Source organism: Ursus americanus, chromosome 23 (assembly GCF_024610735.1).
Source record: "Ursus americanus isolate L20-20 chromosome 23, mUrsAme1.1.p, whole genome shotgun sequence".
Classification (NCBI taxonomy): domain Eukaryota; kingdom Metazoa; phylum Chordata; class Mammalia; order Carnivora; family Ursidae; genus Ursus; species Ursus americanus.
The window spans coordinates 14,241,715-14,263,118 of record NC_142149.1 but is presented as its reverse complement, the minus strand read 5'-3'; the positions used below and the strand labels follow the sequence as shown (position 1 = coordinate 14,263,118).

Sequence of the window (21,404 nt, the reverse complement as noted above, 5' to 3'; positions counted from 1 at the left end):
AGGGGCGCCTGGGTGGCGCAGTCATTAAGCGTCTGCCTTCAGCTCAGGGCGTGATCCCAGCATTCTGGGATCGAGCCCCACATCAGGCTCCTCCGCTGTGAGCCTGCTTTTTCCTCTCCCACTCCCCCTGCTTGTGTTCCCTCTCTCACTGGCTGTCTCTGTCAAATAAATAAATAAAATCTTTAAAAAAAAAAAATAAAAAATAAAAATAAAAAGCAACTTCATTAGGAGATGACAGGGTCAATACCGCCTCACCACCTACATTTCCTGATAAAGCCTTAATCATTCATTCACTCATTGATCATCCATCCATCTAGCCACCTATTCATCCAACAATTACATATCACGTGCCAATGTGTGTCAGGTGCTGAGGACACAATGATGAACACGATGGACATGGTCTGTCCATTCACGAAGCCTATGGTGGACTGGAGGAGATGGGCAATAAACATACATATAACTAGGGCTCTTCTAAGTACTATGAAAGTGAGGCAGAGAAGGCTAGCTGTGCCTCAAACTTTGGGTATCCCTTTCTCTAGTATATAGCTGTTGCTGGGAAGAAACTGCCCAGCCAAGTCCCAGATTCCCCAGGGGCCCTGACACTTTGGAGGACCCATGTGACTAGCTCATAATGGAATGAAGGTAGAAGTGATGTGTGTCACTTCCAGGTCCAGGCATTATCAGAAGGCATGTTTTGCTTTCTCATTCTCCTTCTGCCAGCTGGATGCAAAGAACTCTAATACCCTAGGCAGGGATCAACAAACTGAGCCAGAGGCCTGTTTCTATAAAGTTTTATTGGAACAGGGCCACACCCATTTATTCACACATTGTCTGTGGCTGCCTTCCTGTTACAATAAAGAGTTAAGTGATTGAAAAAAACAAAAGGGTTAAGTGACTGCAACAGAAACTATATGACCCACAAGCATAAAATATTTACTATCTAGCCTTTTAAGAAAGTTTGCTGAGCCACAAGATGGAAAGAACTTGGGCCCCTGAATCAACATATGGGGATGGCCACCCACCCACCAGGAATACCCATACCATACTCTTCCTCAGGCAAGAAGCAAACTTCTAATTTGTTACAATAGCTAGTGTTATCCTACCTCTTAAAGAAAGTAAAGCACAATGTCCAATGAGAAAATGTAACAGAAAATAGATGCTTGAAGTTAGACTCCACTATATTTTCCTTTTCTTATTACAACATTTGAGTCCTAAATTTAATGTCAACACTGCTAAATGTTTTAAAGTGTCATATTTTTTAAATGGTTCCCAAGAGTATGATATCCAACTCAGTAAAATTAATTAAGCCCAAAGAACATTTGCATTTGAAATCTTTGGCTTACAATATAAAACCTATCCTTCTAATTTGTAGTAGTGTTCCTTTTTTAAAATAAAGTAATAGCCAGATTTCTAGAAACAGCCCTGTACATCAAACAGAAGACCTCAGGCTAAAATACAACTTTTCTTCAACAGTAATGAAGCCACCCTAAACAAGTCAAGTGCTCGAACCAGTTTAAACTGAATGCCACGATCGTTAGGCACCAGAGTGATATGTAAGCACCATTTTTCTTTGCTAAAATTATACTAACTGACTTAGAGGGCATGTAACTCAGGTAGTCACAGCACCACCTTATAAAAAGCATAGCAACCATAACGAGTCACTTTTACTCTACTTCATATATTAATACTAAGCTTAAGTGTGTCACATCCTCAAGACTCAGCACCAGCTTCTCTTAAGAAATAAAGTCTCATAATATATTGCCATGGGAAAGAAACAAAAAAAATCAAATACACGATTCCATTAAATCAAAAAAAGTATGCATGCACACGTGTGGTGTATACATACTCGCAGAAATTTAAAATAAGAACAAAAGTAGGATATATAACAAAATCGTTAATTCCTTCCCACTACTGTGAGAAAAAAATAAATTTTTTCTTTGGGTTTCTTGGGTTTTTTAAACAGTGATCATATATTTCTTTCGAATAAGATAAAAAGTTTATTAAACTAGAAAACAAACAGTATTTTGGACCGTTAGCCTTTTTCCCCTTGTTTTTTGCTTTTTTGGTTTTGTTTTTATTTTTTTGCAGTAGAAAGAGATGGTGCCATTTATAAGCATTCTTAAACAGAGGGGAGAAAGAAACCTATGAACCGAGAAATGAAAGCAGCTTTGAACTACCAAAAAACTACAAAAAACAAAACAAAACAACAACAGCAAGCCCAGAAAACAAGTGTTGGCAAGGATATGGAGAAACCAGAACTCCTTTTTTTTTTTTTTTAAAGATTTTGTTTATTTATTTGACAGAGAGAGAGAGACAGGCAGCGAGAGAGGGAACACAAGGAGGGGAAGTGGGAGAGGAAGAAGCAGGCTCCCAGCGGAGCAGGAAGCCCGATGTGGGGCTTGATCTCAGGACCCTGGGATCATGACCCGAGCCGAAGGCAGACACCCAACGACTGAGCCACCCAGGCGCCCCTAGAACTCTTGTGCTCTGCTGGTAGGATGGTAAAATGGTACAGCCACTGTGGAAAATAGTATGGCAGTTCCTCAAAAAATTAAAAACAGAATTGCCATCAGATCCAACAGTCCCACTTTGGGGTATATACACAAAAGAACTGAAAACAAGATCTCAAAGAGATATCTATACACCCATGTTCACAGCAGCATTATTCAGCATAACTAAAACATGGAAGCAACACCAGTGCCCACTTATGGATGAATGGATAAGGAAAATGGAGTATATACACACAATGGAATATTATTCGGCCTTAAAAGAAAAGGAAATCCTGACTAATTCTGATTATGCTAAGTAAAAAAGCCAGTCACAAATACTGCCTGATTCCACTTATATGATGTACTCAGAGTATTCAAAATCAAAAAGACTGAGTGCAACTACGGCTGCTAGGGTCGGGAGGGAGGGAAGAAATGAGCTGTTACTGTTCAATAGGTATAGAGCCTCTGTGGTACAAGATGAAGAGTTACAGGGATAGTGGTGGTGATGAGTGCACAACAACGTGAATGTACTTAATGTCACTTAACTGTACACTTTAAAATGGTTAAGAGGGTAAATTGTATGTTATTTGTATCTTACCACAATTAGAAAAATATACATATATATAAAAAACGTGTATATGTGTCTATGACTTACAAACTATATAAGCTACAACTGTATGTTTATATCGTGTATATTTTGAAACATACACAAAACACAGCAGCTTTTTAAATATACAAAAATAAATGTGAATGGAAGTTCGAATATTTTCTTCCTGCACCCTATGGATCATCCCAGCACCCCTGGGGGGGGGTCCCAAATCCTGAGACTGTCACACACTGGAAAGTGAGGTCTCTTTCTCCAGCCCACATCTCACTATGCACAAAGGAAAGAGGAGTGCCAGCGGTGGCCAATCACTGACATCAATTTGCCTTCTCTTCCTCCTTTCCTTCTCTGGCATTCCAGGAGCGTTGAACCCTTCTCCAGGGTGTCGAGAATATGCAAGCCTAACAGACTCAGAGACTGAAATACGAACTGGATGCAAATGCTACTCTCTAGCACTGTGGAGATCCTTGAAAAACCTGCTAAAACTTGAACTAGAATGAGGTTTACCAGAGAAGTCTCCTGGATGCCCGGAGAATGAAGAGATCCCAAAGCCTTAAAAACACTGCTTGTGTGAAAACCCATGACAATCAACTAGAAAACGAAGTTGGATCTAAAATCAGGCTGTATGGCAGAGAGCGCATGCGCTCGCCAGCTGGGGCCGAGAGACTTACCTTTAGTATTTCCGGTTCTTTGATATCCAGGGATCTTGTGTTCCAGTGTTGTAGGCTTTTATGTAATCTGTGATATTTATGAGCACTTGGTGGTGTAAAAAACCAAATCATGCAAACCGCAGTCATGAATCCAAGACCAATTCCCAGGAAGAGTCCGCTCACATACTGGGGGAGGGGCAGGATGAGGTACCCATAGACACACATTATAAAGAAGCCCAGTGTCTTGACTGGTAATTCCGGGTGCTGCACGGCCGAGTGGGCCTCGTCCTCACTGTCAAGAGTCGGACCATCATCCGCCAGCACCTCGGTCTTGAGAGGGACATCCGGGAGCTTATCCACTGTACTCTCCACCTCTGCTTCCAAATCAAAGTCCTCAGTGTACAGTTCGCAAAACTCTTCGTCTTCTTTGCTCACTAAGGCAGACAAGGAGCATTTCTCAAGAACTAGCGAGCTCGTCTTCAGGCCTAAGTCCTTCAGACCGCTCACCTGGGAACTTTTTGGCTCCGCCTCTCTTGAGGGCTCATCTGAGGACCTGGGGTGCTCACTTCCGGGGACGCTGGGCTCACTCCCGTAGCCGTCCCCCTCGGAGTCGCACTCCTCCTCCTTGATGCTGTAGTTGTTATTGCTTTCCAAGTGACCGTTCAGGCTGGACAGATTGGAGAGTTCTGAAGCACTTGAAGATAAGGCTTTGGGCCTGTGGCTGCCACTTTCTTCCCCTATGATTTTACTAAGGAGCTGAAAAGGCTCATATATGACTTCTGAAAGGCGTCGCTTAGTGTCTTCGATTTTAGCCTCCATTTCGGGCACTTTAAAAAAGGAGCGCGTATCGGAGGGAGAAGTCAGTGGGGAAGAAGGTGCAGTTTTGGAGTCTCCACCTGTGTTTCGTGGCTGTGTGAACTGCTTGAACAGGTGTAAATTGAGCTTGGAGTCAGGGGGTTTATAGGACACAGTATCTGACTCCTGCCTGGAGGTGTCTGTGGACAGAGACTTAACTAATGTCTTCATCAAGTGCCTGTGCCTCGAGGGGTGTGGGGATTCTCTTGGCTCCACCTCGGTCGACAGGGACTTCACAAGGCTCATGAAGGGCTTGGTACTGGACAGGGTGGAGGATGAGGCACTGGAGGAGAGGATAGGAGACTTGGAAGGAGAGGACAACGGGGAGGAAGAACTGGTTTTCTGCTCAGAAAGGGACGACACACTGGGAGAGCTAGCTAAGGGCCCCGACAAAGACGACCCTGGGGACAGAGCCAATGGCACTGTACTTAATACTTGCACTGCCGGAGGAGGGGACTCCAACAGCTTTACAGTGTTCTCGGAGACGGGCAAAATGGCAGGGGACACGGACAGTCCATCTGCCAGGATGGGCTGGGCGGCAGGGCCAGTGGAGACATGGCCACCCTGGGGTTCAAAATAGAGGTCTTCCTTGGCTTCGAGTGCCGTTACAATGCTTTGGTCGTCCAGCCCCTCCTCAAGGTACTCTCTGAACTCCTCCTCTTCCTCCTCCTCCTCCTCCCCGGATGCCGAGAAGTGAATGGCGATAGTGTCTCGGGACACGGACCTCTGCACGTGCACTCTGGGGGCTGATGGTTTTGGCATGTCAATGGTTTTCTCGGCATGGCGACCATTCAGACTTGTCATCGCCGGCTTCACGAGGGCTCAGGCTCTGTGGAAACAGCAAGGAAATCAGAAGTCAGAAAGCCGTTTCTCCACAGGAGAGGCGGTCATGTGCACACTGGAACACAGATGAAGCTCCCTTCCAAATGGTGATTATGCTTTTACTTGGCAGATGGCCACTGTTTTTCACTCGAGCGGGTTTGATGGTTTAATTTTCACCAGATAAATCCCAGTTAGGCATTCTCTTTTATGAGCAAACTACAGACCGGTATTATAAAGGCCATACAATCTGTCTGACTTCACAACAGCTGAGTAATTGTTTCCTCCCTCTTAACTGGCTCATTTCTACCAGCCATTCTGTATTTCAACACTTGAAATACCTGCATAATAGATGTCACCAGCATGACTTCAGGAAGTCCAACAGGAGAGAATGCGGCAGCCTGGGGATTCTGAGGGTCTTGCAACAAAAACTTCACCACTGTTTTCTAGCTATAAAAAGCCAACCCGGGAGGATTATTGCTTCCATTGCTATTTTCCCAGCAATCCTAACAATTATTTGGCTTGCTTCTCCCACCAGGACTCATACTGTCTTGCCACGGCCAAGAAGCAGCAAAGTCTCCAAGGGTGGAAAGGGAAATCTCTAAATGAACTGCTATCACCTGTTGGCTTCTTTATTCCTCAAATGGCAGAGTACTTAGGCAGCCATGAAGACAGGGCCATATTCTGGGGCTTCAGGACAAAGGAGACAAATTTTAAACTGAATCCAAGATTCAGAGGGCAAGAAAATTAAGTATCAACGCTGTAACCCACCACCGAGAGGTTAAGGGCTATGGTGAGACACATGGAAGCTACACGTTCTGCCCTTCTGGAGCTCAGCAGCTGGGGAGAAGACAGACACCTGAAAAGCTGGGCAGCAAAACAGAAGACACCAAGCCGACCCCGTGATACCTAATACATTACCTCTCTCCCTATTCACTAATGGCCCGTTTACTGGACACCACACACCATGACAGACCCTACAAAATGGAAATTCACACCACAATCTGGAAAGAGACCCTGTCAAAGGAGTTAAAACACACTTGAGCAATGACCTTCAGATGCTCTGAGGAGGCTAAGACTGGTATGGGAAGTAGGACACCAGCTCAGCCTTTTAAACTGATGGGTAAGGGGCACCTGGCTGGCTCAGTCAGTAGAGCCTGTGACTCTTAATCTCGGGGCCATGAGTTCAGGCCCCACGTTGGGCATGGAGCCTACTTAAAATTAAAAAAAAAAAAAATGAAAATAAAATAATAAATGGATGGGCAGGTTGTGGCAGAAGGGGCATGATTAGAAAGCAGCGAAAAGGTGTGAAGATGAGCATGGGCATGATGTGTCCTGCCAAACGGGCCTTTACCTCCAGGAAGGTGGGTGGGTGCTGGGGAGCAGTACGAGGCCACCAGTACAAGAGCGGCATCGTGGGGAGTGGAAGAGCAGCCTTGGGAGCTGCTGGTATATACGTGTAGGCAGGCAATTAGGGCTTCTGCTACTTGCTCCTTTTCCAGCTGACTCTGTGGGACCTTGAACAAGCCAAAACTTCTCTGGTTCTCAGAATCTTCATCTGTAAAATGGAGGATCAAGAGTTCTTTCCAAATCTAAAATCCTACATGTTTATAGATGATTGCATACACCCCAACATAACACACTTATACAAGTAAGCTACAACAGACGATCAACGTTACGGTGCTTGCTGTGTTTCTTTAGCTTGAAGAACTCCTATATTTGAGTCTTCTGTCAAATATTCATGTGCAAAATGCTGGCACAAAAACCTGATACTACCAACAAGAGAAAAAATAAACCTGTGGTGGAGGGGGGGTGGGAAACAGTAATCCTGCGTACCTAGAACAGAAAATACCCCAGTGATGAAGGAATGACCATTCAAGAGCACAGTCACAACACGGACACATCTGAAACTACACATTGTTATTAGCATCAATACTTAAGAGAAATTAAGTTCACAGAGACTTTCCAACAGAGTTTTGCCCATGCAAAAAAAAGGGAGTGATCTTTATGGACAGACAAAGCAATTCAAATCCAGGAGCTGAGGGCAAGTTAAAAAGACACAGCCTCAGGTCCAGGACAATCCTTCCTGGTTATCTTTAAACCAACACGTTTGTAAGCTTAGTAATAAGAAAAATAACAAGCGAAACACATGTTTTTCATTTAACGGTCACCTAGTTTTTTAAGGGTAATTTAAGAAGAAAATTATAGAGGTAATTTAAAAAGAAAAGTTTGATACTTGATAATCCTCAGTAGGCTGACAAATAAGCTTCATTTAAATTGCTTTAACAATGGGGCACTCAGGGGGCTCAGCCAGTTAAGCGTCCCATGCTTCAGCTCAGGTCGTTATCTCAGGGTTGTGAGATCAAGCCCTGTGTTGGTTGGGCTCCCCACTCAGTGCAGAGTCTGCTTGAGATTCTCTCTCCCTCTCCATCTGCTCCTCCTGCTCGTTCTCTCTCAAATAAAAAAATAAAATCTTCAAACTGTTTTAATAACATAAAGGATGACCTGTAAGGTTCTGCTGTTCTGAGGCTGCTTCACGGGTAGCAGTGGCTACAAGTTAAAATGACTGTGGGCACAGGGCTGTAAAGACAGAGCATGATCTGGGGGCTGAACAGTGTGAGTCAGTCCTCTGGGGAACAAGGCAAGAGTGGAGAGGCCTGTCTGTAGTTGAGGGTGGGATGGCCTGGGAATCCTTAGGCAAAGTCAGGTCCAGGCAGTAGTAGCCAAAGGGAGAAAACAGAAAACAGTAGTGTATCCAGGAGCCTGTGCTACAATGAGCAGGCACCTGCCCAGGAAGGACCACCCACGGGGGCCTACTTGCCCAATCCTCCTCCACACAGTCGGGACCCTTGACTTGATAGTTGAAGGGGCCTCTGCTCATCTCTAATCAGACTGTCTCAAGGCCTATGTCAGCCAATAGCGCCCAAGCTGGACCCCATGGAGAGCTGGGTGCCAGGCAGCCGGCTAACGGCAGGCAGTCACGCTTACCATCCAGTGTCTTTCTCCAGGGCTCAGGCAGTAGCCTCAGAGATCCAGCATAAACTCCCTCGCATCTGCACTGACCGAAGTCTTGCTCTACTTCGCCAGTTTGGGTTTTTTTGTATGCTTATTTTTATCTGTTTATATTTTATCTGTTTTTATCTGTTTTACCTGATAAAACATGACCTGTGAGGCCACAGCAGCACTACTACTATTTAAATATAAGAAAATCTCAGAGCCCTTTTTGTTCATCTGCAAAATGAGGGGATTAGATGGAAGAAAAGCTGCTTCTAAGACCAATATTGCTGGATAATTGAATGTAGTGGAACCAGAGTCCATGGTCTGGGTTCTAGACAACCCATCAAGTTGTCCCTGCCTCCTCCTGGGGACTACTGCAAGCTCCCTCCTCTCTGTCCTCCCAATGGCTGGCTGTCGGGGCCAGCAAAACTGACCCTCCCACCGTCACAGGCCTGCAGGACAACCAAGGTCAAGAGAAAAGAGCACCTGACTGTTGCCCAGGAAGATAACACGGTTTGTCCGAGGCCACAGCACTGACCGAGAAGGGGGAAGGGAGGGACAGTTAAGACATGGGCTTTTGACACTGACGCCTTTTTCACCACAGCAGGCTGCCTCCTCCAGCGTGTCACGCACGTTCTTTATGACTGCTTTGTCCTGGACTTGGTACCCGCCCTCTGTGCTCCTTCACGGACAGCTCTCCCAGGAACTAAAAAGTTCAGTTCTCAGCCACCAGCCTGTGACTAGCTGTGCAGAGAAATGAAGAGTCATCCCATGATCCATCTGACAATCTAGTATCTTAAAAGGGTAACTAGAACCTGCCCTCTACTACCCCAACTCAATTATAACCAGGCTCCAAAAAAGGAGACCACCTTAGCAAGCCCTCAGGAACTGAAAGGCCAGAAAAGGAAATTTCTTTCCCAACACGTCTCCTTTTTCCAAAGCCACCAGCAGATCACAGGGCCCTGGGCTTTGACACTGGCTCCTGAGTCCTGTGAGGGGAGGGCCTATGGCTCATGTTGCCCCATAGGAGGATTTCCTGCCAGAGGCGCGTTTAAGCAAAAGTCTGATTTGGTCATGAGCAAAATGGGGCTAAAGATTAATCACACCCAGCCCCAGAATGGATGGGGGCAGCAGAGGCAACCCTGATAAACTGAGGCCAGAGGTCTGGCGTCTGGGAAGGCGAGTTCTATTATCAGGCTCACCAAGCTACTGAAAACAACTAACACCGAATTCAATACTAAAAAGAAAAAAAAAAAAACCTTCTGGAAAGCACTCAAGCTTTAACAACTGGGAAAGGAATAACCAGGCTGAGGCTGAGGCAAACAGGAACCCAGAGAAGAGCTCTAGAGAAGCCACTCAAGCCCTCAAAACACTGGATGATTCTGGCAAGTTGGAACTTTAATTTTAATGACCTCCTGAGCAGAAATCAAAATTCAGGGCTGGTCGAGGTAGAGCACTGACTGAAGACCCTTCCACAATGAGCTGGAACCCTAAAAGGCTACATCTACTCAGCAGTGAGTGAAAGAGAGACAAACGGGCCCTCTTAGATTTGAGAACTTTGAGGACATTACACGAAGCGAGTATGCCAGTTACAAAAAGACAAACACCGAATGATTCCACTTACCTGAGGTATCTCAAGTAGTCAAATTCAAATAAAAAGAACACAGAGTGGGGGCTGGGGAGGGGGAAATGGGGAGTTGTTGTTTAGTGGGTCCAGATTTTCAGTTTTGTATGATGAAAAGGTTCTGGAAATTGGTGGCATAACAATGTGGATACACTTAACACTACTGGATTGCACACCTAAAAACAGTGAAGATGATAAATTTTATGTTATGTGTACTTTACCATTAATTCAAACTAAAAAATATTTTAAAAATATTCTTTCAAAACTTTACAGTGAAATAATAAAATACTTTGAACTACTTATCCTGCCAGTGAAAGCAATTCTACTTAAAAAGCTCACGTTGTTCTTCGGCCTTTGCCATGTGGTTACATTCTAAGGTAACAAATGCAATTGTATTTATGCTCCCATACTTCTTGGAGGGACAAAAAAGCTATTTAGAGCCCAATGCTCTCTGAACCTTAGCCTTGGTCAGATATGTTTCAGGGAAAAAAGGACATTTCAAACTGTTCTGCTGATGGGTCTTTCCTAAGGTCCTGACTGAAATTTTCCATGAAAGTTCCTATGCCTTGTAAAGACGGCCATTGCTCTCATTAAGACTGAGAAAGCCTCCCCTCTCTATAAATAAATAAGGGGCGCCTGGGTGGCTCAGTCCGTTAAGCATCTGAGTCTTGATTTCAGCTCAGCTCATGATCTCAAGGTTGTGAGATAGAGCCCCAAAAAGGGCTCCACACTGAGCATGGAGCCTGCTTAAGATTCTCTCTCCCTCTCTCTCTGCTCCTCCCCCTCCTCAGGCACTGGCTTGTACTTGCTCTCTAAATAAATCAATAAATAGGACTGAGAAAGCCTCAAAGAAGGGCTTCTCTCCCTAACATTTATGCTGAATTCTATTCTATCCAGTCTAAAAACAAGGAATAAATCAATGGCTAGGCTCCCATCTAACCTGAACTCATAAAAAACAAAGGCCTTAAACAGGAAGCCAGGAGCCAACTACCCTCCTTATCATGAAGTCCATGAGGCTCTCAAATTTAGTACAGTCAAGGTTAGAATATGAAACATCCATGAAATTTATTTTATTTCTATTCACTCAAAGAGGTTATCATCATTAATTAGGCCATGAAAAATCAATCAACAATAAATCAGACTATATAATGCAAAATGAAAAGCTATTTCAAGACTCAATGTTGGCATTTATTAACTCAGATATAATAACCTCCCTGAATTCTGGTGATTTTTTTTGGGTGGAGGGAGCTAATTTTCTAATCAAAATTGTCCTTCCTACCTCCAGCTGTCTTTGAAACAATTCAATCCTGGCATCCTACAGAACCATAAAAAGAGAAAATAGTTCCTTCCAGGTCACTCACTCATCAGCAAGTCATCCACTTGGTCCTCCCACATTAAAACAAATAGTGAGGGGAGCCTGGGTGGCTCAGTCAGTTGAGCATCCAATTTTGGATTTTGGCTCAGGTCATGATCTCAGGGTCCTGAGATTTTGCCCCATCGGGCTCCATGCTTAGTGGGGAGTCTGCTTGGGATTCTCTCCCCGCTCCCCGGCTCAGGCACGTGCGCGTGTGCACACACACACACTCTCTCTCTCTAAAATACTAAACAAATCTTTAAAAAAACCAATGATGTGGCCATTATCTTTATCATTACTATTAATTTCTAAATCACATGCTAGATTAGAGGAAGCACTGGAGGAGGAAAAAAGAAAAGGAGGGAAGCAAAGAGGGAAGAGAACAATTTTGACTGAAAACGAACTAGTCTCCAGATAAAGAGCGCAGAGTAATACAGCAGATCTTAGGAGGCAAGCCTGTCTGGAATATGCCTCATTCCTCAGGAGCGTCACTAATCCTTCAAGATCATTATTAAAATGCTTTGTCTGTAAAATGCAGCCTGGTGGGATATTTGGTGCCCCTGAACAAGCTTGCGTTTGGACATACGATGTACGAGTACCATCTGCTAGCACGGGTTGTGTCAGTCAATAGTTTTAATTCAAAAACTTCTCTTGGCAGGGGAAAAAAAAGGCAAGCTGCATTGTGTGGCGGAGGATGGCTTAATACCTCTTATCTGTGCATTTTTTAATAGGATTTGGTTTTATAAAAAGTGGGGGAAGATGCCTTAAGACTCTATTTTTCCGCCTTGATGCTGTAGAGGAAACAGCTGAAACTGGTCAAACCGACCATAATAGGAAGGCCTGACTTGGCCTAAAAATTTCAAGTGCATCTGAATAGCTGTTTCTTGATTCATTTGAATTCAATGAAGCAGCTGAGAACTGCCAGCAGCCATTCTAATCTGTTAATACTCCAACTCGCAAACAAAAATCAATATTGACATTATAGATAATGAACTAGCTCTGGCCTCGGTTTCATTTAAAAAAAGAAAAGAAAGAGGAAAGAAAGTGCTTCCAGCATACGCAACCCTCCCAAGGCACTCTGATTGTCAGAAACTCAGAATGCCTTTCCCATTAGTTATTAGGTTCCGAGACCCACACCCCAAAGTCTCTTCCAACCCTGCACCTCGAACACAGGCTTTATACTGGTCCACCCTCTTCCGCCAATGCATCAGCTTTTTACTTGCCACAAAGAAGGCCCACCTGGGAAGAGGGCCGTATCCGTGGAGGAAAAAGGTGTTCAAATGCAGCAACACAGTCAGAATTTTGTTTATAGACTGCTAGCTGGCTCCAATAATGAAATCCAAGTTCAGTTCATAGTAACTCCTTCAAAACCAGGTCACACCTCCAGCACAACCGCACAGGCCTACGGAGGCCCACAGAGCATAACGCTGGTGCCACCCACTGTGGAGAATTCAAGGAGAGAACAGAGGGAACCATGTAGGGCATCTACATGAAAGCAAAAAGACCCTCAAGTAAAATAGAAACTTAGAACAGGTAGGCCCCAATCAGATGGTGCTAATCAAGTAAAGAAGTCTGGGAATAATTTTTTTTTAAAGCAGAAAAATCGGGGCACCTGGGTAGCGCAGTCGTTAAGCGTCTGCCTTTGGCTCAGGGCGTGATCCTAGAGTTCTGGGATTGAGCCCCACATCAGGCTCCTCCGCTGGGAGCCTGCTTCTTCCTCTCCCACTCCCCCTGCTTGTGTTCCCTCTCTCGCTGGCTGTCTCTCTGTCAAATAAATAAAATCTTAAAAAAAAAATAAAAAATAAAAAATAAAAAAAATAAAGCAGAAAAATCATGCCTATGGCCTAGACATGAAAAGAACATTGCAGATATGAAATATTAGCACACGGCAAGGCACCCGAGATGGGAAAGAGTCAGAACAAGAGGGTGGCTGAACAGCTGGGTTAGCTACGGCAAGGGGCTGTGCTGGGGGGCAGGGGAGGAAGGGTAATATTTGAGTTGAGGGGCAGGGAATCAATTGTTCAAAGCCTTTAAAGGCTAAGTGTTCGGATTTATATTTAAATCTTAGGAAATAGAATCCCTGTAGGTTCTTGAGAAATTTGAAAACTGGGTGTAGATGTTTTTGCTCAGGTGAGTGAATGCCTGGAACCCAGGAGACTGGCGCTGGAAATCTGGAAGAAGGGTAAGAAGAGAGTTGTTAGTGGCTGTGGTCGCCACATAAACACGTTTCCACAGCTGATGTTCATGGGGTCAAATGTTAACAACAGGCAAATCTGGGAAAGAGTACACAGTGCTCCTCATTCAGTTGTTATTTTTGCAACCATTTTACATTTTGAAATTATTTCCAAGTTAAAAAAAACAAAAAAGGCAGTGTTCCTTGTCCTTGTTTGGCTTTGGATCTGTTGTCAAACATTGCTCCCTCCCACCTCCCTCTGGCTCTACCAGTCAGAATGATCAAGGCCAGCTACAAGTACTAACAGCAGGAAGCCTGAGTTTTACCATAACTTGAACTTTTTTAAACTTTATTTTGAAATAATGAGAGGTTTGCAGTAAGTTGCAAAAGTAGTACAAAGAAATGCCGTGTACCTTTCACCAATCATTCCTTCAATTTTATTATTATTTTTTAAAGATTTTATTTATTTGAGAGAGAGCACGTGAGAGCAAGAGAGAGCAGAAGCAGGGAGGGGGCAGAGGCAGAGGGAGAAGCAGACTTCCCATTGAACAGGCAGCCCGCTGAGGGACTGGATCCCAGGACCCCAGGATCATAACCTAAGCCAAAAGCAGATGCTTAACCGACTGAACCACCCAAGCGCCCCTCATTCCTTAAATTTTAAAGTCAAATCAATCCCAAGTGGTTAAGAAATCAGATTTTAACTATACACCACTAATTCATCCCTGCAAGAAAAACGCATTCCACCTTAGAGTGAAACTTCCTGATAGTCTTTCTCAAGGTCTTAAATGATCAAGTTTAGAAGGCATCGTCAATAGATAATTCCCAATACATCACTAATAGATATATAAACAGGGAATTCACCCAAAAGTCCAAATGGCCAATAGACAAACAAAAGAAGTTCAACTCACTAAAAACATCAGCTGGGAAACAAATCAGTGAAACATTTCAGTCATCAAATGCTATCATTCCATCATTAAAATATAATGCACGATGCTGTCCAGGGCACATTGAGACAAACCCACTATTGCACTAATGGTTGGAACATAATTGGTAAGAACTTTTCAGAAACCAATTCATTCCAGGGGCACCCGGGTGGCTCAGTTGGTTAAGTGTCCGACTCTTGATTTCAACTCAAGTCATGATCTCAAGGTCGTGAGACTGAGCCTGCAATGGGCTCCACGCTCACCGCAGAGCCTGCCTGTCCTTCTCCCTCTGCTCTTCCCTCCACTTGTGTGCGATCTCTCTCTAATAAATAAATTGAATCTTAAAAAAAAATAATGTTCATTCCACACACTCACCAGGCAAAAACAGAGTGGGGCGGGCAGCACTAATGTCAGTTTTGCTTATCAGTAATTTTTATTTTCTAGTTTTAGGTATTTCCAAATATTTTCATAACCTGGAAAAAAATGACATGTAAATGCATGTCAATCTTTAAAATCACGATCTTTGGAATATAAAATTGCACTAGCCCATCCTCCACAAGTTACCCACGAGAAAACTAAGGCACGAGAAAAAAAGATTCATTTTTATAAAATGAGTCACACCATATGTATGCATGCGATCTGTTTTTATACACAAGATTACGCAGTGAAGTTATCTCGCATATGGGTATCAGTGAGGCCTTTGGCTTCAGTTTCACCAGCCTGGGAGGAATCTGACCCTCAGGCAAGTTATTTACACTAACCAAGACTCTGTTTCTCCATCTATAAAATGGGAATGACAAAAGACTTCAGATTAAATAAAACAATATATATATAAAGCACTAAGCATAGTCTTTTGTACAAAGCAAGCATTCCCTAGATGTTAACTGTGTTTTACGTATTTCCTCAAGTCAACAGAGATTCCTTTACGCATGATTTTAAATAGCTACACAAAATGAATATTCCATAACATAACCATTTCAACACAGGATACTATCTGGAGTTTGTTGGTATTACAAACAATGCTATAATGCACTATGACTCTATACATAACCTTTGACTGCCTCTGATTATTTCCTCAGTAAAGGAGGTTTTAGAAGTGAAATTATAGGGTTATATGCATTTATACATTTGCACTCCAGTGTTTTTTTTTTTTTTTAAACACAGTTTCAGGGGCGCCTGGGTGGCACAGCGGTTAAGCGTCTGCCTTCGGCTCAGGGCGTGATCCCGGCGTTATGGGATCAAGCCTCACACCAGGCTCCTCCGCTGTGAGCCTGCTTCTTCCTCTCCTACTCCCCCTGCTTGTGTTCCCTCTCTCGCTGACTGTCTCTATCTCTGTCGAATAAATAAAATATTTTAAAAAATAAATAAATAAATAAAACACAGTTTCAAGCTCATTGTAAAAAACCTTCCAAAACTGCTCCCCTCAAATCAACTGCTTCGAATGTATCTTTCCTTTAAAAAAAAAAAAAAAAGTATCCTTCCTCCGGTCCTTTTGTTTGTACTTATAAATACACACTAACACATAGAGCTGTTTCTGGTTTTAGCCTTAAATGAGAACATACTATACACACTGCTTTGCAGTTGTTTTTCACTTACTACTTCTTTTTTTTTTTTTTTTAAGATTTTATTTATTTATTTCAGATGGATAGAGCATGAGTTGGGGCGGGGGAGCAGAGGGAAAGGGAGAAGCAGACTCCCCGCAGGGCAGGGAGCCCAATCTGGGGCTCGATCCCAGGACCCCAAGATCATTACCTGAGCCGAAGGCAGACGTGTAACTGACTGAGCTACCAAGGCGCCCCTCACTATTTCATGGATTTTTTCGTATGCCTATATAGATAAACTGACAGGTATACATACACACACATGCTTTCTCTACATAGTACAGATACACCATCATCCGCTTACTCATTCCTTTCATAGAAATTTGAGTTGAGTTTTCACTATTAGAAACAATGCTGTCTTGAAAAGCCTTCTATATAAATCTTGTGTACAGTACAAGTCTATCTGTAGGATACATTTCCAGGAGTGGAATTGATGGGTCAGAGGAGATGCGTATTTACAATTTTGGAATTGTCCTGCGAATTTGCCTGATTTGCTAATTTACACTCCTACCAACAGTGTATGATGTATCCACCCTGAACTTTTGTCAAGACTGAACATTATTTTTACTTTTTGTCCAACTGATTGATGGTAAAAAGGCATCTCAATGCTTTGGTAATCATTTCAAGTTTTTTCCCATCTGTTTTCCTTCTTCTATTAACTGGTCATTCATAGTTCTTGCTCAAGGGTTTTTCTTATTCACTTTATGAGTCGAGGACAGTTACCACTTTCTCTACTACCTATTGCAAATATTGCTCCCCATCTTTGACCTGCCTTTTAATTTTTAAATATATAAAGTTTTAGATTTTGAGGTGCTGAATTTCTCAATCTCTTACTTTATAGTTTCTGGGTTTTACACTTCCCAAGGAAACCTTCCCCCATTCCATTAGCTTAAGAGCATTAGTCTCTGAAATCATTGCAGAAAACGATGACAATGGTACATGTAATGTGTGTATTGTTCTCCAGTATCCTCACAAGTATCAAACTCTTAACTTTAAAAAAACTGATACGAACGATCATTTCTCTGTATTTTCTAGCTATAATAAACAGTGAAGTATTTGGATTTTTTCTCCTCCAAATCATATTAGTAAACTAGAAAACCCAGTTTACATATCTGAATCCATTAGTATCAACTGATCGCTCAGCTTTCCCATGTGAGGAAAGTATTTCAGATTAATTCTTCACAAATTGAAAAAACTCTTTGAAAGAGAGAGAGAATGGAAGTGATGGTGAAGGTAAGAGAAGGCGACCTCAAGAAAGGTTCCAGAAGCATGTGTGAGCTGGCCCTTGTAGACTTGACAGGCTGACCACAAAGACTCAGGGTTGAGAGTACATACCAAGTGAAGGACAGACCATGAGAAAAGGAAAGGAGGCAAGAAACCCAAGGTCATGTTCAAGACCCAAGGTCACGAGGTACTGTGTTCCTGGTAGAGGCACAGTCCTGGATGGCCAACTGGCCACACTGTGGTTCCCTCTGAAGAGAACTACTTGCCTATAGGCCCCATCAGGTAACATTCCCCCATCCTACTCAACCACCATTGTGGATGCGACAGGGAAGGACTTGAGCTGACGGCAGCCCAGTGATAGGACCGAGCCCAACAGTTCTACCCAAGTGTGAGATTTTGATAATTGTTCAGTTGGTAGTAGAGTCAGCCACTGAAAATTCATACCGAGTGAAGCCATGAGGCAGCAGGGCCAGGAGCTCCAAGGGGGACCAAGACCCTCAAATGACAGTGATGGAGCTCACCCACTTCACCTCCCTGACCCTGGGTTCTTTCACTGTAAACTGAGGGGACCCTCCTCGTCTTCAAGAAGTTTTCCAGAAAGCTCTAAATTCTATATGTCTATGGTTCTGTGATTCAATGTTCATGGAACAGAACCTACTTAGAGTTCCTACATTTTCATTTTGCCCAGAGAAATTCTTGGCAATTGCTCAAGTCAAGCAAAGGGAACCAGAGTACACTTGAAATGATTAATGTGCCTACGGCAATTAAGTCAAAATATTTTTCTAATAATATTGAAACAGTTCATCTCACATTAACAAATACTTCTAGACCTTGTCTTGCTTAGCCCAGCTGTGGAAACATCCCTCACTTCTTCTGGTCATAGGCGGACAGTGTGCCGAACTACTAAGAATGAGATGCAGATAATCGGCACGTGCGTGTGCTGTGGCGACAGAAAGCTTCACCCTCTTGTGGACTCAACTATTCCTATCCTTACAGGGACACGATTCCATACACTCTCACAAAAAACGATCCCCCTCCTTCTCTGCCCGGCTTTTTTTTTTTTTTTTTTTTTTAATGGGAGCAAGGTAAGAGAAGTGCTGGCCTAGTTTTTAACATGAAACCACCATCTGTATTTTCAGATCAAACCACCATCTGTACTACCCTCTCTAAATCATTAACACTGTTATCTACCGCCTGCGAGACATCCCCACCCCACGCCTGCAAGTCACTCCCACTGCCAGGGATCTCCATCCCAGCTAGGGGGGGTGTGGGGGGAGAGGGGTGGGTGGGGGTTGCTCCAGATCCCAGTCAGGAGATGACTACAGCATGTAGACCTGGCCTAGGACATTGCTATTTCCAGGAAATTCCTGAATTAGCTCACTGATTTCCTGGTCAGATCCCCCACTGGTATGTTTCCAGGCCTTTTCTCTCATTCAGGCCTCCAATTTTGGCTCTCTCTTTTCTCCCTCTAAGCAGATGGCCTTGCCCCTAATTCACCGGGAAGGTGGTAGGAGTTGCCATCTTGTCTCCAATACCCAACTATATACACGAATCCATTCTTTGGCTAGAAATTCTAGCTGTTCCTCTCTAATCTACACCCACACACAAATCCTATCTAGGTCTAAAGAGGCCTAATTCTAAGCCAAATGGACCCATCTGTCCCCTCATTCCTGCCCACCCAACCCGACCCCACACTAACTTCCTCTCATCCATCAAGGGACCACTGATCTTCCAACCACTAAGGCTTCAACCCCAATGGGCCATCTCTGATGTTCTCTTCCTCTTTATCCTCCAAACCTCTTTTGTTCCCCAAGTCCTGCTGACTGAGTTCTTCTTTCATCACCTCATACCTCAACATTTCTTTCTGGTTTCATCCCTCATCCCCAGCCTCCAGCCTACGTAGCATTCTGCAGCCAGGCTAGCCTTCTTTAAACACTACTCTCATCATATCCCTCTTTTGCTCAAAAACCTATCTTTTGTCTCATCTAATCTCTCTGGCTTTTAGGGTCCAACATAACCTGGGCCCCTCTATCTACTCAACCTTATTTTCAATTACTCTCCAACGTGTTCCCAACATTCTGGTTGGGTCTGATGAGCCACTGGCACATGTGAAAACCATCCCCCTTTCCACCTCCGTTCATGCAGCTACCTGTGTTGGAAATCCCTTCCCTTCTCACGTTTGCCTCATCAAGTGTAATACCCTCCAAGAAGCTAGCAATGCTTGAACTGAACCCCAGGCATTCCTCCTAAACAACTCTGGCCTCTCAGCTGACCTCCTACAATGTTTATGCCACACAAGTAATCATAGAAAGTGAGTTCTCACCCAAGAGTAGGCTGAGTCTCGAAAGTTCATCAGTAAGTCAATTATTTGAAATTCGAAATCCATTTATCCTGAAAGAAAATACATGGGAAATAGGTTCCTAGGCCCACAAATCTTATGCAATCCACAATGTCACTGTGCTACAAATGTACCTTTCCAACCACACAAGACATAACTCAAAACAAAACTACATTCTGAATTCAGATAATGCCAGGACTCTAGAAGAACTAGGACCCCCTGTCCACACTCCTGAAAAAGACAATTCTAGAGAATAGGAAGCCAAATGCCCAGGGTGTAAACTCAGACACTTCTCATCCATCTGCCCCAATCAGACTTCTGGGTCTGAACTCCAAGTTCCAACCGAGCCCAAGGACATGAGTCTGTTTTAACTCAAGTGTAAAATTTTCTCATTCAATAGAAGCAAGACCCTGGAAAAATAGAGGAATTGGACCTGCCTGCCCCCAGACACATAGGGGCCAGGCAGCAGTTAGAGGAAATGCTTCCTTTTGGGACTCCCCCCCCCAGCAGCAGCAGAACCCCTTCGATGACTTCCAAGCATCTCCATGGCAAAAGGCATCAGGGGAGAACATGGGAACATTTTCAGTTTTCCCAGAGGATAGAGCAGGGCACACACATAACTTCTAATTAGGAACTTGGTGGCCACTCGTCAGTGGGGATTAGGTTCTAAGGTCAGGGCAAAAAGCTACCAATAGCCAAGATTACCCCCACAAAGTACTGTATAAATGCTTCAGGTGACCTCACTCAGTCATTGTTGTGCCCAGTCAAGTTTGAGAAATGCCAAGGCCGACTACAGGATGGAACGAAAGAAAAGCCTGACTGTGGGCTGGCTGTTCACCCCACGCTGCCCCAAGGAAGACGAACAAAGCTCGGAGGCCGATAGGGGGTTCCTGGGGCTCCTGCTCGCCTGCAGCATGTGCTCCATCCTATTTTAATATCCAGCCTCTGTGACTTTCATGCAGTAACAGATGAGTTTGTTGCGAGGAGGAAGGTGGAAGATGGTAGGTGGTGAGTTTTCTGAAGTCAGAGAAACCTGGTTAAGAATTCAAACGCTGGGGGCGCCTGGGTGGCACAGCGGTTAAGCGTCTGCCTTCGGCTCAGGGCGTGATCCCAGTGTTATGGGATCGAGCCCCACATCAGGCTCCTCTGCTATGAGCCTGTTTCTTCCTCTCCCACTCCCCCTGCCTGTGTTCCCTCTCTCGCTGGCTGTCTCTATCTCTGTCAAATAAATAAATAAAATCTTAAAAAAAAAAAAAAAAAAGAATTCAAACGCTGGTGTTAAGCTAATCCAGCTTCAGATCCCAGCTGCGCTGCTGACCAGCGTGTGACTCGGGACAAATCATCGCCCAAGGCCTCTTTCTCCTCTTTATACAAATAAAATAGAAGCAACAGTGCCCACCTCAGAAGGGTTGCTGGGAAACGGAAGAAACAACATTTGGCACACATAAATTATTATTATCAGCATCCGCAGCAGGCGCGAGCACATCTTCTTCATCCACGCCGACAGCACCAGAGTTGACCCCGCCCGGCCATGTTCTGAAGGATCAAACAGCTTGTCCTCGGCCTCTCTAACCACCCTTACTAGACTGTCCGGACTGTCTGACTTCAGGTTTAGTTCAGGCAGCTGTGACCGTTAAGAATTACAAACAGAGGGGCAAAGCAGAAATATGGAAAGGTCTATACATTGTAGCACAACATGAAAAAGCAGAACTTGGGAGGGTGTGCATGAAAAAAAGAAAGTACAGCCAACGGG

General features: G+C 44.0%; 1 protein-coding gene across 4 annotated transcripts in view; it reads right to left on the bottom strand.

Moving 5' to 3' along the window:
* The window catches only part of TEX2 (testis expressed 2), a 100,686-nt gene that overhangs the window by 52,565 nt on the left and 26,717 nt on the right, over window positions 1-21,404 (bottom strand). Inside the window, exons 1-3 of one of the 4 annotated variants that reach the window (XM_045814479.2) lie at window positions 12,632-12,823; window positions 6,772-6,975; window positions 3,765-5,427 (exon numbers count right to left, since the gene is read on the bottom strand). In XM_045814479.2, the coding sequence (XP_045670435.1) occupies window positions 3,765-5,402 (1,638 nt within the window). In that variant the 5' untranslated portion in view covers window positions 5,403-5,427; window positions 6,772-6,975; window positions 12,632-12,823. Of the gene's footprint in view, window positions 1-3,764; window positions 5,428-6,771; window positions 6,976-12,631; window positions 12,824-21,404 lie in introns of those variants that run through there. The other 3 variants (XM_087854215.1, XM_087854216.1, XM_045814478.2) reach the window with 3 other exon arrangements.